Below are 17,260 nucleotides of genomic sequence, written 5' to 3'. Positions count from 1 at the left end.
GAATTTCATTTGCTTATCTTGCTGGAAAATCTGCATTTACTTGGGGGCCTGCTTGAAGCAAAATGAACTGACACTATTATACTCAACACCCTTTGTATTGGATTCTCTGCTTTGTGCTCTGACAGTGAAAGCAATAGAGGACAACAGTTCATTTACTAATTATTTATTAAGTGCGTAAGATGTACCAGGCATGTGAAGGTGATTTATGTAATCGTTGGCTCATTTAAAAAGGGTGTTTCAGGCCGGGTGCTGTGGCTCACACCTGTAATCCTAGCTCTTGGGAGGCCGAGGCGGGCGGATTGCTCGAGGTCAGGAGTTCAAAACCAGCCTGAGCAAGAGCGAGACCTCGTCTCTACTATAAATAGAAAGAAATTAATTGGCCAACTGATATATATATATAAAAAATTAGCTGGGCATGGTGGCACATGCCTGTAATCCCAGCTACTCGGGAGGCTGAGGCAGAAGGATCACTGGAGCCCAGGAGTTTGAGGTTGCTGTGAGCTAGGCTGACGCCACGGCACTCACTCTAGCCTGGACAACAAAGCGAGACTCTGTCTCAAAAAAAAAAAAAAAAAGGGTATTTCTCTCTTTCCTGGTCCATCTAAATAAAATTCCTCAGCTAGTCCTTACTTTCAGCGGAACTTGACGTAAAAAACCGCTTAGTCCAGTAAATGTTAAGTGCGGTATATGGTTATCAGACTTCTGCCGCAGCTGAAAAGTGTTCCCAACCTCAGATTTTTTCTTGTGGATACCACATTGGATCTAAAGTGGAAGAGCTTTAGTTTGCTTTGGGTACTATTTAAAAACTATTTAACCTTATAAAACTCCTCCTTATATAGTAAAATTGCAGAGGTTATGAAGGTTTATAGAGAAAACTTTAATAATCAAGCTTTTTCAAGCTCTGATACAAGATATAGGAGCAATATAGCCATGGCCTCGGGAGCCACTGGGACCTTGGGATTAGCTGGATCAGAAGAACCCCTTCTTGTAAGATTCTAAGTTCTTTGAATAACCAATTAGATTTTTCTAAGACTGTATCAGCCAATATTTTAATTATTAGTTTCTCATGAAGGTAGTGATATGGCAATAAATATTGCAACTTTAGAATTTAATTTGTAGAAGAAGCTAGAACACTGAAGAGTGAACATTCTATTGACTCATTGAGATCAGTTTGAGAGGCCAGGAGAGCCATTATTTTTCAACCCAAGTTCAGACTAGAAAGCTGTAACTCACTTTGACAATGAAAGGGGATCCAGCATGGGTACCTGAAATCCCTTTCACTTCCTCTACCTTCTCTTACAGGTAGTGTTTCAGCATGTGAATACATTCTACTCATATAAATATTTTGTCTGCCTCTGGGCTGGGGTAGGGGCAGGATGCCATTGTTAAGATCATGAAATTTGGCAGCAGATATACCTGGTTTGATTTCTGACCTTTCCACTGACAAATTGAATGACCTCCAGCAAGTTTCTTAATTCCTTTCAACTTGTGTTTCCTGGTTTGCAAATGCACCTGCCTCGGAGAGTTATGCAAGGACTGGATGAGGGAATGTGCATAAACTCCCTGACACAAACCCGGCATCCAGTGACCAGTAGTCAGCCACACTGATAGTCTCATGCAGGGTGTGCACAGGCATGAGGGAGAGTGGGGCATAGAGGAAATTTTAAAGGATAAATTTCCCATCAAGGAAAAAGTGGATTGTTGGAAATTGGAGGAGCTGCATTGTCTCTCGAGGGGATTATTAACAATAGGTACCTACTTGGATCTGTCTTTCTGTTATATCGGTGAACTCACGTTGTGCTGACATTCAAAAATAGATGAGTCATGCACAATTCTGCCCATTTTGGGATCAAGATAAATACTTTTGCCTGTTTAACAAGCCCCCAATCCCTGGATAAATCAACAGGCATGATTGTTTAACATTCCCTTTGGCTACGAAGATGTGATTTACTATAATACAGTACCTTCTGGTAATACAAGGTAACTCAGGTCTTTCCCCCAGGAATCTTGAGTCTGCATCCTGTAGGGTCAGAGCTGTTACTTAACAATAATTTTCAGATTTGTCCTGAAGATGCTAGATAGCATAAATTCTTCTCTTTTGTGAGCTATATTCACTGATTACTGTGTCTTTATTCTTCTTGACATTCTAGAATGAGAAGAATCAATATGGCAAAATTGTTTCCTTTATCTATTTAATTTTTTTAAAGGTTCAACATTGATCCCATCGTTAGTTACCCCTGTTTTACTCTAGCTAATATTAAACTGTGACATGTTTGTATATATACATTACTATGGACACATAAAAGTGGTACACGGGTATTGTGCATTGCTGTTCATTTATTGCCTCTCTCCTCACCAACTCCGTCCCACCTGTCAATATACCTCCTTTATTTCAACCAAGGAATAAAATTTTGTTGATTTTTACTATTTCTTTTTTTCTTCACAATTTTAAGGATTTATTTATTTATTTTTATTTAAATAGATTTAGAGGGTACAAGTGGTTTTTTGTTACATGGATGAATTATATGGTGGTGTAGTTTGGGCTTTTAGTGTACTGATCATCTGAATAGTGCACATTGTTCCCAATAGGTAATTTTTGATCCCTTACCCCACTACCCTCCCTTCACCTGAGTCTCTGAAGTCTGTTACACAACTTTATACTCATTGTTTAGCTTCCACTTGGGAGTACAGGCAATATTTGTTTTTCTGTTTCTGAGATTTTTCATTTAGGATAATGCTCTCCAGTTCCATCCAAGTTAATGCAAAAGACATTATTTCATTCTTTTTTATAGCTGAGTAGAATTCTGTGCTATATATATATATATATATATATATATATATATATATACACACACCATATTTTCTTTATCCACTCATCCATTGATGGACACTCAGGTTGGTTCCATATCTTTGCAATTGTGAATTGTGCTGTAATAAACATATGAATACATGTGTCTTTTTGATAAAATGACTTCTTTTCCTTTGGGTAGATACTCAGTAGTGGGTTTGCTGGATTGAATGGTAGCTCTACTTTTAGTCCTTTGAGAAACCTCCATTCTGTTTTCCATAGAGGTTGTACTAATTTACATTCCCACCAACAGTGTATGAGTGTTCCCTTTTCACCACATACATACTAACATTTGTTGTTTTTTGACTTTTTAATAATGGCCATTCTGACAGGGATAAGGTGATATCTCATCAAGATTTTAATTTGTGTTTCCCTGATGATTAGTGATGTAAACATTTTTAAATGTTTTTTGGCTATTTGTTTATCTTCTTTTGAAAAAATTTTGTTCATGTCTTTTGCCCACTTTTTAGTGGTATTATTTGTTTTCTTCTTGCTGATTTGTGTGAGTTCCTTGTAGATATATTAGTCCTTTGTTGGATGCATAGCTAGCAAATATTTTCTCTCATTCTGTAGGTTGTCTATTTACTCTGTTCATTTATCTATTTCTTTTTAAGGAAATGGTTAGGAGGCCTATGAGAGAGCTAAGAGGAACAAAGTCTTCAGTGTTTTCAGAAACTTGTTTGGAGGAAGACAGTGAAGAAAAGACAATAGAGAAAATACAATTGAAATGAAATGGTACCCTGTTTTCCTAAGGAAAAGCAGTGTCCTGTTCACAGACAGTGATGGACTAGCGATTTGGAAATCTGGGATTCAGTTCTAAATTTTCTGTTAGCTACCTATGTACTCCGAGCAAGCTTGCATGTCTTTCACAATAATTGGGCTTCAATTTTTTCTTCTAGAAAATGAAGTGTTGTCCTAGGCTTTCCAAGGCCCCTGATAGTTGTGGAATTCTAATTTATCCCTCTTATTTCCTTGCATAATTTTTTTTTTTTTTTTTTTTTTTTTTTGAGACAGAGTCTCGCTTGTTGCCCAGGCTAGAGTGAGTGCCGTGGCGTCAGCCTAGCTCACAGCAACCTCAAACTCCTGGGCTCAAGCAATCCTTCTGCCTCAGCCTCCCAAGTAGCTGGGACTACAGGCATGCGCCACCATGCCCAGCTAATTATATATATATATGTATATTAGTTGGCCAATTAATTTCTTTCTATTTATAGTAGAGACGGGGTCTTGCTCTTGCTCAGGCTGGTTTCGAACTCCTGACCTCGAGCAATCCGCCCGCCTCGGCCTCCCAGAGTGCTAGGATTACAGGCTTGAGCCACCGCGCCCGGCCCCTTGCATAATTTTTAATGAGGATTAGGAGTAATTTATTGTCATCAAACTAAGGTAGTTGACACATGATTGTCAATGCTTGAAAATTATTAGAGCCTTCAAGTTTGTAATCTATTTTTTATATCCACAATATTATAGCCCAATACATTTTTATCAAGTCCACACTTGAGAGGTGAGAACATGGTATTTTTGTAAGCAAGATTACCACACTATACTATTTATCTGTGACTCTTCCCAATCCTCCCAGTTGTTAAAGCCCATATTCCTACTGACTTCCATCTTGTCATGCAGCCTGGGCACCTGGCTCTCTCATACCCAGTCTGCCACTTAACTGTTGCTTCTACTGACAGAGTGTTTTCTTCTTTTTAATCTGATTACTTTTGTTCTTGTTCTGTTCCTGCTTTCCCCCTACTTTGGGCTCTTATGATAGCTTCAATTAGTTCACCTGGACTGCAGCTTAATGTCTCACAAACCAGCCCATATGTCATTGCTAGATGGATCTTGCTGAAGCACAGCACTGCATCAGAAATTTCCAGTGACTGCTCAGTGCCTAGGGAGTTAGGTCCAGGATCCCAAGTCTCATCAATAAGGTCCTCTGTGGCTAATCACCAACTCCATTTCTAGGCTCATTTTCTGTTATTCCTTATCACGCATCCACAAGAGTACAGCAATCAAGTTGGTTTCTACTGTTGCCTGAACTTGTAGCTGCCTTGCTTTTGTATGTATTGTTTTCTTTTCCAGGAATTCCCCCCATCTTCATCTTTATCTGTCTAGACACTCTTTAAGTTTGGTGAAAATACCATGCCCTACAACCTTCTTTATTTTTTCAGCTGCAAATGATGTACTCTAGGAGTGTTGAGGCACTGTACTTCTCATGGCCATATTACCTCCTAATCTTAAGTGTGTGTGTCCAATCTTCTTGATGCTTTAAGCTTTTAAAGTATAAAAGTTGTGCCTTTTACCAAAAAACTCCACAGCATGATATGGTAAAATCATCACTTGGGAGTTAAGAGACTTGAGTTCTAGACCCAACTCTGCAGCTGACAGACTCTATTGCCTTTGACAAATCACTCCATCTCGGTATTCTCATTTGCAAACTGATGATTGGTCTGAATTAGTGCTAGTCTTTGGAGAAGTTTTATATGGTCCACTGAAAAATGAGAAAAATGGGGACTTTTTATGGATGTAAAAATTCAATTTTATAGACTTTACATTATTCTATTTTGTCCTTTCAATTTTTCTGATACAAAATATCACTTATTTTATGAAATAATGATGGCAGGAGAGAATAGATAGATGTTAACTCTCTTCACTTGGTAGAATGAAAAATTGAGATATAAATGTTGAACCTCAAATGTTGAGGGAGGGATTAAATTGGCCTATAAAATTCTGAAGCTCACCTCCATAATTCTAAGATATTTGTGTCTGTCCTATAGTGCATAGCACTGAAATCATGGCTTGGCAAATGATGAAATAACTGAACAAATGATTCCCCAACACATCTCTGCCACTGGTTCCCTTTTGTCTCTGTGGTGCTGCCTCTTTGGATACAAGCAGTAGTGAACTGTGAAGAAAATGTTTCTATTTTTATGGAATATTTTGTGCTTTTCTTTCCCTTTCTCCATTTCTTACTCCCACTCTTGCTGACTGACCTATAGCCTCTTAGGGCTGCTAGCATACTGAAGTTATTATTACTATTGTTTGCTCTTGGAGTGCCAACTTGGCAGGTCTATGGCAGAGAGGAAGGTACACCATGCCCAGAATCTCATCATGGAGAATAAGGTGGAAGAGGTGGGAACAAGGTGACTCAATAGTGTATGCTTTTTCTTAAAAGAGACTGATGCCAACATGTCCTCATGCAATTAACAGGAAATTTCCATTGCAAAGTCTTTGTCTTCTCTGCAGGAAAAAGACTGCTAAGCTTTGATTTCTTTCCCCTCCCCCTAAATAGGATGTTAGATTCTCAAAAGGCATAGTCTTTTTCTCCCCAGGTAATACAGTCTCACTTCTTGATGAGAATTGGCTACATGAACCAAATAGGAAGTCTGAAACCATAGCCAGGCTTGTGGAAGCAAATCCAGTAGGATTTCTGAGCCACTCATTATAGTCTACATTATTAAGCCAGTTTTGCTCTAACTTTCCAATCAAATCAGTGCAGGTTTTTTGTTTTTTTTTTGAATATGGGGTAAGTTTTTTTTTGTTGTTGTTTTGTTTTTCTTCTGATGGAAAACCTTTCAAGCAATATGGTAAAAAATAAAAATAACTAAGAGAGTGTTAATAAGAGATGGCCCTTTTAGCTTTGGTACTGTAAACTCATACTCAGGATATTTAAGTTTCATTTCCTTTGTAGGTTGTGCTATTTACCTGTGCACTGTGCATTGTGAAGTATACCTCATTTATTAACTGCCTCTATGTTATTAGGCAAAAAGTCAGTGACAATGAATAAAATTAATGGTGGCAAGCCAGCAACCACCCCCTCAATAACTCAGACTACGTAAATCAGTATAAGGTTATGGAAATAAAATCAGTGAAGAAAAATGCTTCCACAACCTCTATATTTTCCGTCTTCCTTCTCTCTATCACTGGACCAAGTATGAACACAACTGCTGTGGACTAGTTTTAGCTGCACAAGAGGTAACCTTGTTCTGACTGAAAGGACATTTAAGATTTTTGTCTATGATGCCTGCAGTGAAAGCAAATAGAACTGAGAGAATTGTCTGGTCTGGTTTTTCTAAAGCTTGTCATGGATCTTTTGGATGGGTAATCCCTGATTCCCACACTATCATTTGTTCATTCACTCACTCGTTGAACAAATACTCACTGAGCACAAATAGCATGTCGAACTAGGTTCTGCTTCATTAAATGGTGTGTAAAATAGACATGGTTCCTGTCTATTGAGTGAGAGATACAGACAGTAAATATGTAAATAAAAAATAAATGTATAATAACCAACAGCATATATATTGATAATTACGTTAATTAACTTAATTAAGTTAAGAGCAAAGATAGAATTAAAGAGGGTGCAATTAGAGAAAGTAGCAGAAGTATCCTATTTTGTAGAGATGATCAGGGATGATCGTTCTCGGGAGATAATGTGAGACTTAGGACGAAGAGTCAGTTATGCAAAAAGTAGAGAAAAGAGCTTTTTTTTTCTTTTATCTGAGTGTAGAGCAAATATGAAGGGCTTGAGCATAGAAAGAGCTTGGCTCATTCCAGCACTGGGAGCAGCTCGGTTTGGCTGGAGCCTGTGGATGAGGGCAAGTAGTGCAGGTCAGACTGGAGAGGTGGGCTGGAGCCAGGGCACGTGGGGCCTGCAAGGCTGGGTGAGGAGCTTGGATTGAATTCTGAGCAGCAGTAGCCACTAAAGAGAATGATATGATCCAGTTATATGTTAACAAAGATCACTTGGGCTGCTGTGTAGAGAAGACATTGGACAGGGACAAGACCAGAAGGCCATTTAGAGTAGTTTAGTCAAGAGGGGGCTGTAATCTGCTCCAAGGTCAGGGAAGTGGAGATAGCCATATTGGGTCTAACTGATAAACATGTTTGTGGAGTAGGGTTGAAAAGTAACTACTTATATTATGTAAATATATATGTAATTGCACACACACACACATATATATAAAATTTTCTACAGCCAATTTTCCTAAAAAGCCCTGGCCCCTGTATTGGGGTAGGATAGGTTGAAATGTAAACTTTCTGTTTTGGCTTGAATATCTCTTCATGTAACTTGATTTACTTTGGGTGAAGGTTTAGTTATTGTTTTTTGCCCACTCCCTCGCTCTACCCCATGGCCTCTGGGTGCACAGTGCATATGCAGGCATGGAGGAGGAGGGGTTTATGTTACTTCTCTGTGGTTGCCTGTGGCGTCCCTGTGCTGTTCTCTGGGCTCACTGGCCTCTGCTGTGGGCCCCTGGTCTGGTCTGTCTGTGGGTCCCTGGTGCTGATACGCTCTCCTGATAAGAGACAGCTGAAATGAATTGTGCTTTGCTTTCTGGCCTCAGTCGGGGCCCTGTGGGTCTTTTGTGCTGGCTCAGCCTCACCTCAGCTCTCACTCAGGTCCTCCATTTGCCTCCAGGCAAGGCTGTAGCACATCCGTGTCATGGTCACCTTGCCTTCTCCATCACGGCTTGGGAGGACTTCAGAGTCCCTTAGCTACCACAGAAGGGCCATGGGAAGCCTGGAGAGACAAACTTAGGCGTCTTCCTGCTTAATCAGACCAGGTGGCATTTTTACTGTGACACAGCCACCCCCATGTATGTAAGGAGGTCACCCTGCCAGTTTCTCTGACTCTGTCCACCCCCACCCCTGGATTTTGGTTTGAATGGGGGAGCTAAAGCTCATGAAATCTAATTGCTTGCTTCTCCTTGGTCTGTCTCCTCTTTTCTCCTACTTCCTGGGATTTGTGAAGGGGATGCTTTTTAACTTTTTTTCCCTATGTGATGAGAATTCACCTTATCGTACCCTTGTCTTCCATAGGACGGTAAGCCTTATAGCCCAGCTACTATTTGCATTCCTTTCCATACCATGGAAGACACATGTCAGATCTGAGTCAGCCAGGCTGCCTCTTGGTAGAGGAGACATGGGCTAAAACTAAAGATTATCAAGATTAAAAATGCATTGGTTTAGTTCTCCAAAAATTGTCTTATTACCCTTGGTATTTGTAGACATAGCCAAAGTTGTCAGCACAAGCATTAACTGAGATAATAATTTGGCTTATATAGGTAAAATTGCTGTCTTCTGCCTATTGAGTAATCTAAATGCCTGAGCAGGTTAATAAGGGCTTTCTATGAAGTGACCTCAAGCTGGCCTTTCTAGTTTTCTCTCACTGCTTCTTTCCCCATAGTTCTGGTCAAAGTGGCCTACTCAATGTTTTTCAAATATATAATATTATTTCCCACTTTGATGTTCTGGCTTTCATAACCTTATGAAATGCTTCCCCTGTCCCTTTCCCCCCCTCTTGTATTTTTCATTAAAATCCTATACAACCTTCAAGGCCTGGCTCACATGCTACCTCTAATGGGAAACTTCAGAGCCCTTTGACTTGAAGCAACTGCTACTTCCTCTAAGCTCTCATGGTACTTTGGCTTTATTGTGAACCCTGTCATCTTCTGTAATTATTAGTGTATATGTCTGCTTTTTCTTCTAGATGATCAGCTTCTTGGGGGAAGAGATGGTTGGTACATAGCCACACACTGTACACTACTCTGTGTCACCTGTGTTGCCTGTCACACTGCTTCACACACAAAAGGCACTAGGTAGTAACTAATGAGTGGCACAGCCACACTCCTCCTAAAGCTCTCTAAATCTCACATTAAAAGCTTTGAAACAAGTGTTAGAGGCATTATTTTTCCTAACATTTGATGGCATTTGTCTATTAAATTTCCACACAGACCCCTTGGTTTGGGATCCCATGAGCTGTGGGAAATAAGTTTTCAACCATTTCTCCCCGGCCCATGAAGTAGAGTGTTGTTATATTTGCAGGGGTCTGTGGAGACCCCCAAAACATGGCAGCACAATCATATATCAAAACCCCCTATCATAAATGAGTTGGACAGGATAAGCCAACTTGAAAGAGAAAATAAAATATTATAACCCCAACTTGAAAAGAAAATATGGTGTGTGGTTTATTGCTGTGGATTATGGAGGAAGAAGGAACTGATTTTAAGTCAAGCACAGAAAAGCAGTGACACTCTTTAAACTCAATACAGTATTCACATGGCAGACACTGGACTTTAGAAAGCCAAAGCTTTAGGCTCCTGCTCTGGTCTATAAAATATATGTAAAATTGCTTTGGCTACATTATTAGTGCTACATTATTAGTGTGCCATTCTAAAGGCAAGGACTGTTCAGGGAGAAAAATAACCTTGAAGCCAGCATGGTTCTTTCAAGTCAGAGTCTGTTTGTCAGAATCTCGCATTGCATTTTAAAGACCTTTAAAGACTGTGGCTTTGGGAAATTCTGCTCTGATGAAATGAAGCAGAAGAAAGACTGGGAAATATTTTGCAATATGCATAGGAAATAACTTTAGCGGTCTTAGTGATAAGTTCTGCATTTATCAGGAATATGATGATCATCTTAAAATAATGAGATTTCCTCACTTCTTAGGATTAACTTTCATTGAGAGTACCTTTCCTTCTTTCCTGAGATTCCTAGCCCCTACCCTTAAGTCTCTATTGCTTGAATGTAGCGAGTCAAGTCGTAAACTTCTGGGTTGCCTCCCATGACCAAGGCTGAGAGTGAAAACACGAGAGTGCATATGGAATATGTTGGTCAGGCTTGCTCTAGTCTAGAGGCATGAGGGTAATATATACAACCATGGCTGGGTTTGCTGGGCTAAGATAGGATGTAATGGAAGGGGACTTATGCATTGAGTGGAGGTTGAACCAGATGGCCCCAACCTGGGTGACACAATTGGATTGTTGTGTTTGCCCAGCCTTGTGAAGCTACCTTGTTTCTTCAGATTTGCTTGTGAGTCCTGGAGATTAAATGAGATGTGCTGTATCCTGCCCCATTCGGACTCACATTTGTAAGCTTTCTTGTGGGTAAAATCTTGGCAAAAGTCTAGCTACTTTTTCTGTCTTTTGCATGCACATTTCAGGTCATTAAATGAACAATTCCTAGAAGCAGGCAAGGCATGACTTAAGTGAAATGGAAAATGCAGTCAGTTATTTGGGTCTTTCAGGTTGGGGCAGATTGTCTGGTAGTCCGATTCCACCTGATTGAATTGATTCCATTCATTCATTATTCACTCACTTGCTCACCATTCATTTACTCATTCAAGCATTTTTTTAAGTACCTAATGTGTGTCACTTACTGTGGACCTGACCATTGCCTAATTTCCATGTCAATGTCTGTTTAAGCAAGTGATTTATCACCATTTGGGGCAAGGAAGGTGAGTAGAAGAGAGTTTACAGAGTCACATCCTGGGCAAACATTGGTTTTTACAGAGAACTGAGTTAGGTAGGTCAGACATCTGTGTGGCAGGCCAGGTTTTATATCAAGCTTTAATTTAAATCTCAAACTAAACAGAAACTAAATAAAAACAACAGCTGTTATTAACAGAGTGTATTTTTTGTTGTTGTTAATTTCCTAGGAGTAATAATAAAATAAATCAGTTAATATAAAAACAATTCATACTTATTTGTTTGTTTCTAGATCACAAGATTAAAAATTGACCGAAACCCCTTTGCTAAAGGATTCAGAGATTCTGGGAGAAACAGGTAAGAATAACTGGGGAAACTGGCATTTCTTTTCTATGTGGCATTACTTTCCCCACATTCTACTGGTGGATCCTGGCTCCTGATTTTTGGAAGACACCTGCATGCTCTGCCACTCTGCTGACTTAGGCAAAGAAAAATGGATAGCTAATCCAAGAATCAAAAAACTGCCTGCCCCAAAGGCTGAATTTTCCAAATTCTTTGTTAGCGCAATCTAAATCACCAGATCAAATTCCTCATCCTGTTTTCCTCCCTATATTATACTTGGTAATTCAGTCACTTAAAACAAATTTTATGGTAATTTATTATCATCAAAAGATTGCTATCTTTTTCTGATAATCACTTCTAGGTGGCTATAACACCTGCAGTGATATCTCATGTGTTTTGCATTATCAGGAAACAAGGAGTTGCGGACAAATAAAACTTTTCAGAAAATTACAACCATTAAGAGCTAAAGCTTTATGAAAAAAATTTAACCATTTTTCTCCTAGGAAATCGTTCCAAAATACATTAGATGTTTCCTGCTCTAGTAAAGAGAGTTTATAGAACGCCACCTACTTGATCATCTAGGTTGTGGTAGAGTGAAACTCTTAGGAATTGCTGACATTTGTAGGACTATTTACTCCTGCTGTAAATGGCCTTGTGTTGTTTTTCTGGTTGATAATTATTCTTTCTTCTCTGTAAGTTTGATCTCACTTTTCCTATATAAAATTAAAATCTGTTATTCATAGAAAGCTACGAGAGAACTGAAATGGCTAGGGAAATCAGCTGTATCTAAGGTTATTCAGTCAGAAATTTTCATCTTATATAGACAATATTGAATCAGCAAATGTGACACGTCTGTTTCACAAAGTGCACAGGCTTTGCAAAAACGATTGAATGGTCAGATGTTTGTTCATAATTTGGGGGTGTCTATTTACATCTGAATGACAGATTGTCTGGAGTTATCTTTGGTATTCTCTTTGCAAGGGTTTTTGAATAAGCCAAAAACTTTTGTTTAGAAGCACTTCATGAAATGTGTAATGCATTATATTAGAACCCAGATTTATGCTAAAAATCAGTCATGGTAATAATTTCCTTCACAAAATATTTTATGAATCACTCCTTTATTAAGCACATCATATATTTAAAATACATTTAGATTTCTATAAAATTTTATTTACCTCAGAATTTTTTTAAGGTCACATCTATTGAGTAACGTAAAATTCACTTAAACTTCCAGTTTGCAGATAACAAATGGAGCAATATGTTTTAGGTCAAGCAACTATTATTTAGTGGTAGAGCACGCTAGAACTCAGACATATGGACTCCAAGCCAAATGTTTTCCTGTTCCATGATTCTTTGTTTAAAATAAGACAAAGGCCTTTATTTTCAAAATTTAGCCAACAAAGAATGAATATCTATTCCTTCTGTTTCAGAGGGGCCATCCTCTTCGTTTCCATTAGCTTATATTCCACGTCCAGGTCAGAATGTGCCTGTGAGCTATTTCATATTGCCTCCTTTTGTAGCTTCTGCATGTTGGGCTTACTGAGGACCTTGTTAGTGATAAGAAAGTGAAAAAGAGAAGCTGGCCTTTCATAAAGAAACCATTAGACCTTCCTTGGTGGTGATTCTTTGGGGCAGGATGTTCACTTTAGACTATATTTCTGGAGGTAGACTATGTGTGGTGAGGACATTAAGATCTTTAGTTTGGAACCCATGGATGGATTTCAGGGGTTCTGTGAGCTCCCAGATATTATAAATAAAACTGTGTGTGGATGAGCAGGTGTATGTTTTTCTGGGGACAGATCTATTGCTTTCTTCATATTTTCAAAAAGGTCCAAAAGTTAAGAATTTCTGCTCTAGACACAACTGTCACAAGGGCCAAGGGCCAAACCTACAGACCTTAGTTATTCAATTACTTCTTTCTTTTACCTTCCTTCTGTATCCTCAGTAGCATTTAGTATTTGTTTGCTTTCTTATTGGCACTTGAAATAATGTTTTATTTTCTTTGCTTTTTTTCTCCCATTGGAGTCTTGATTTTTCAGAGTTTTTGGTCACTTTTTCTAAGGTTAAATTTGATTACTTAATAAGCACTTTTCTATTAACAGGCACCCTGTCCTTGGAAATTGACATCTGGATATACTTTGACCATTTGTTTTCTATATTGCATAGGTATCAAGAAATATATATGTCAATTATTGATAAATGCTAAGACGAAAAATAAATCAGGTTAAGAGGTAGAGTGAGAGTGGGAGCCACTTTTACAGGGTGAACAGGGATAATTTCTCTGATAAGATGCCATGAATGATATAAAGGAAGCTTCCAGGTATGTATTTCAGGCAGAGGAGACAGCAAGTGCAAAGACAGACAGGTGCCAGGCATGTTTGTGCAACATCAAACAGGCCCTAGGGCTACAAAGTGTAGTCTCTGCTCATGAATGTGACTGAGTTGCATGAAAATGGAGGTGCAGAGGCATGACTTAGAACAGAAAATTGGGAGAGATAAGCCATGTTGACCTATAGCATTATATCTATGCTATAGAAATTGGAGCTACTCTTTAACCTTGAGAAAAAGACATCTTGAAGGATTTGCCACTGGTTGGGAAGTTGTGATGACATCTCAGTTCAAGTTCTGAAGTCCCCCTGTCTCCTCATCAGGCTAGATGGGACCTTGGCATATCATTTGACCCTGGCCTTTGCCTGCTTGGAGGCTGATGAATGTCTTATTGCTCAGGGCAGACAGTTATTTGTCTGTCCTTCCTAGTGGCCTGCTCTTCTTCATAAGGACTCCGGGAAAGCAGAACTATGGATCCTTATTATCCCATTTTAATGCTTTTATTTATTTATTTTTTCTGATAGCATGGGAATTTGTCATTGTGCCCCATCAAAACCTGCAGGCTACTTTAAGTACTACTAGTAATTACATCAGTTAACTGTGATTGAACACTTACTGTGTTCTGGACCCTTTGCTTATTCTGTCTGTAATCTTCAAAACAAGCTGCATTTTACAAATGAGGAAGCTGAGGCTCAGAGAGGTTAAGCATCTCTCCTACTGTCACACAGTAAAGCTAGAGCAGGGATTAAAATCCAAGTCGGCCTGAATTCAAAGCCTGTGCATTTTGTATTCTAACAGTTTACTCTTGTCTTATTTTATCTTCAACCAGTATTGAGAACAACCCCTTCCTCTAAAAGCTCCTCATCTACTTATAAACATTAGTAAGTCATGTAAAATATTTGCCTTTCCAAATAAAACAACCTGTATATTTCCAGCCTGTCTTTGTAGACTAATCCCCATGACTTCATCATCCATTTTCTATCCCCTATAAACAAAGGATTCCCTAGCAGAGGACAAGAAGCCAGGTTGAAATTTCCTAGCAGGTGAAACTGTGATATAATGACACTGAAGTTCTATGTCTCATGATGGAGCATGGATGAATTATTAAAGGTAGAAAGCATTTTTATCCTCCAGCACTTTGGGAAGCTAGATTGAAATAAATGTGTTAGGGAAGGTACAGGGGCTCTTGCATTTTTTCCTCTTTAAAAATCTCAAAATTGCCTGATAACCACACTTTAATTTTCATTAGTTGCCCACAGGATCTGATGAAGGGAAGAATTATTAATGCCCTTTTGCAGATGGGAAAGATTGATGGATGAGGATATAAAGAATTATTTGTAAATCTTCTGGGAACTGGTGGTTCTGTGCCAGCCTCAAGACCCAGTTTACCACCCTCCAGCCAGCACCTCTTCTGTGCTAACAGAGTTCTTACACGTCTAAGATCTTCCTCATGCGTCTGAGACATCAAGTGGCTCATGCAGAGGAGCATGGTTTGATGAGTTGCATATAAATGTACCCAAAACATACGGATTACATTTCCTTTAAAAACACATGGGCTTAAAAATTAAGGGGGAAAGTGCTTGGCCAATGTTTTTTGGTTTTGCAGAACACAAAACATTTGTGGAATACTTTGGAGTTACAGCGTTTGCCAAACCTCAAACCAAAACACGTTCAGGTTTGTCGATCTCCATCCATCCCAGTGTGATCTGGAGGCTCAGGAAGGGAGGAGTGAGGAAGGAAAGAGGGGGAGGACACAGCCACCCACTGCACGCTCCTCGAATGTCTCATGTGAGTCTTGTAAGCCTCTCACACTCAGTGCCATCGGAGTGTGCCCCCGGCTGACGGCCGTGTCCTCTAAAGTGTATGTAGAGAAGAATGCTTGAGGGACCTGTGGCTGAGAACACTGGCTTCCCATTCTCGACATGTCAACGTAGAGAGAGATCTATGGAGAAGTACTCCTGGCTCCGAGCCCCATCCCCTTCTTCCTCTTGATGCGAACCAGAGTGACTGATAGTATTGCTGAGTCTGGGAGGAGGGAGCTGATGGGAGCTGCTCGCCTGCAGAGCACACTCCAGGCTGTCTTTGCATTGCGTGGTCAGCCTAGCAGAGGAGGCCTGCAGTCTGGGAGAGTCAGCTTGCTCTGGGAGAGTTCTGCCCAGCTCATTCAGTCTTCTCACCTATGCCATAGTCTCCAGGCAACGTTAACAACAGTGACATTGGTATTTTGGTCTCCACTGCATTAGGCTTCCATGTCTTCCTCAGAACTGATTGTGATCTTGGATGAAGACAAGAGGTGGTAGTCGTTGAATTGTCAAGGACCCCAGTAGGAGCCCCAGCGAGTCCACCTTTCAGACCCATGGTGTCACCATTGTCAGAGCCTGATGTAGCTCTTCCTGCTTCTTTAGGAAGTGCCAGATGAGAGGTGTGGGAAGGTCCCCACCCTTGAAACTTTACTTTTGGAGCTGCTACTTTCCATTCCCATGTAATTATGTCACTGATTAGCAGTCTTCACTGGGAGCCTGTGTGTGTGTGTGTGTGTGTGTGTGTGTGTGTATGTGAATGTGATCATGTGAGTATATGTGTGAACTTGAGAGTGGGTGTATGTGTGTGTTCACATTGTGGGGAGGAGTAATACATGGCTATTTCTCTTGGTGTGAAGACACTGATAGATTTTGCTTCCAGGCATTGCCTCTGCAATGGGAGGGAAACTGTGCTTACTTCTAAGCTGTTGCTATTTCTAGATTTCTCAGAAACTGTGTGGCCTAAATCCAGTTTTGGGTGGTGGTCAATATATATTCACCAATAATCAAAGCTGGTTCCAGTACACAATATCCAGTTACCTTTGGGAGATTTCTCCCCCTGAGGGAGAGAGTGACACCCTCCTGTTGCTGGGGAAAAACAAAAAACAGCTTCCCTCAGCTTGAGTTTTTTTTTTTTTTTTTTTTTTTCTGTTTTGTGGTCTGTGTTCTTGGGCTCTGCCCCCTGCTAGAAGTAAGCTCCTGGAAGACTGGGACTGTATTTTTTCCAGGTTCCTATTGTTAGATTTTTTTCCCTTACAGTGCCAGGTATACAGAATAAAATAACAGTTGTTTATTTACTTACAAAACAGTAAACAGTGTTGATGAGTGGCAGAGAAATTAAAAACCAGGAACTCTAGAGTGAGAAAGCCCTATCTCAACCAGGGGCAATCAGGTAGAACAGCAGTGGGGAGCTAGTTTTGGATACCACATTAGGAGGGAAGGATGGGTGAATCTTTAAATAGGTGAATCTTTCAAATCTTTAGTTTGAAAGACTAACACTGATTTTGATTCAGGTCTGAGACAGATTACTGCTGTAAGACACTGACTTAGCCCAGCTGTAGATTAGACACACACACCCTTGAGACCATCTGATCTGGCCCTGGATAGTGGGGGCACACCCCTGCAGCCTGGCTCCCTGGAGAAGGACACCCAGCAATTTTCAGTGTCTGTGAGCTTCAGGAAAGAAGGGGTTCCCAGAGGCTGAGTTAAAGCAGAATAGGGTTTGAGAATGGTCACCCAGTAGTAAACTG

At 39.9% G+C, this 17,260-nt stretch overlaps 1 protein-coding gene across 3 annotated transcripts in view; it reads left to right on the top strand.

Annotated features, from left to right (window-relative positions):
• The window catches only part of TBX15 (T-box transcription factor 15), a 105,505-nt gene that overhangs the window by 65,853 nt on the left and 22,392 nt on the right, over window positions 1-17,260 (top strand). For all 3 annotated transcript variants that reach the window (XM_012761841.3, XM_076000019.1, XM_012761842.3), the window contains exon 6: window positions 11,333-11,397. In XM_012761841.3, coding sequence (XP_012617295.1) covers window positions 11,333-11,397 — 65 coding nt within the window. The remainder of the gene's footprint in view (window positions 1-11,332; window positions 11,398-17,260) is intronic.

Source organism: Microcebus murinus, chromosome 2 (assembly GCF_040939455.1).
Source record: "Microcebus murinus isolate Inina chromosome 2, M.murinus_Inina_mat1.0, whole genome shotgun sequence".
NCBI classification, from domain to species: Eukaryota; Metazoa; Chordata; class Mammalia; order Primates; family Cheirogaleidae; genus Microcebus; species Microcebus murinus.
Note: the sequence above shows the minus strand (reverse complement) of the source record. Positions and strands in the feature narration are given on the sequence as shown.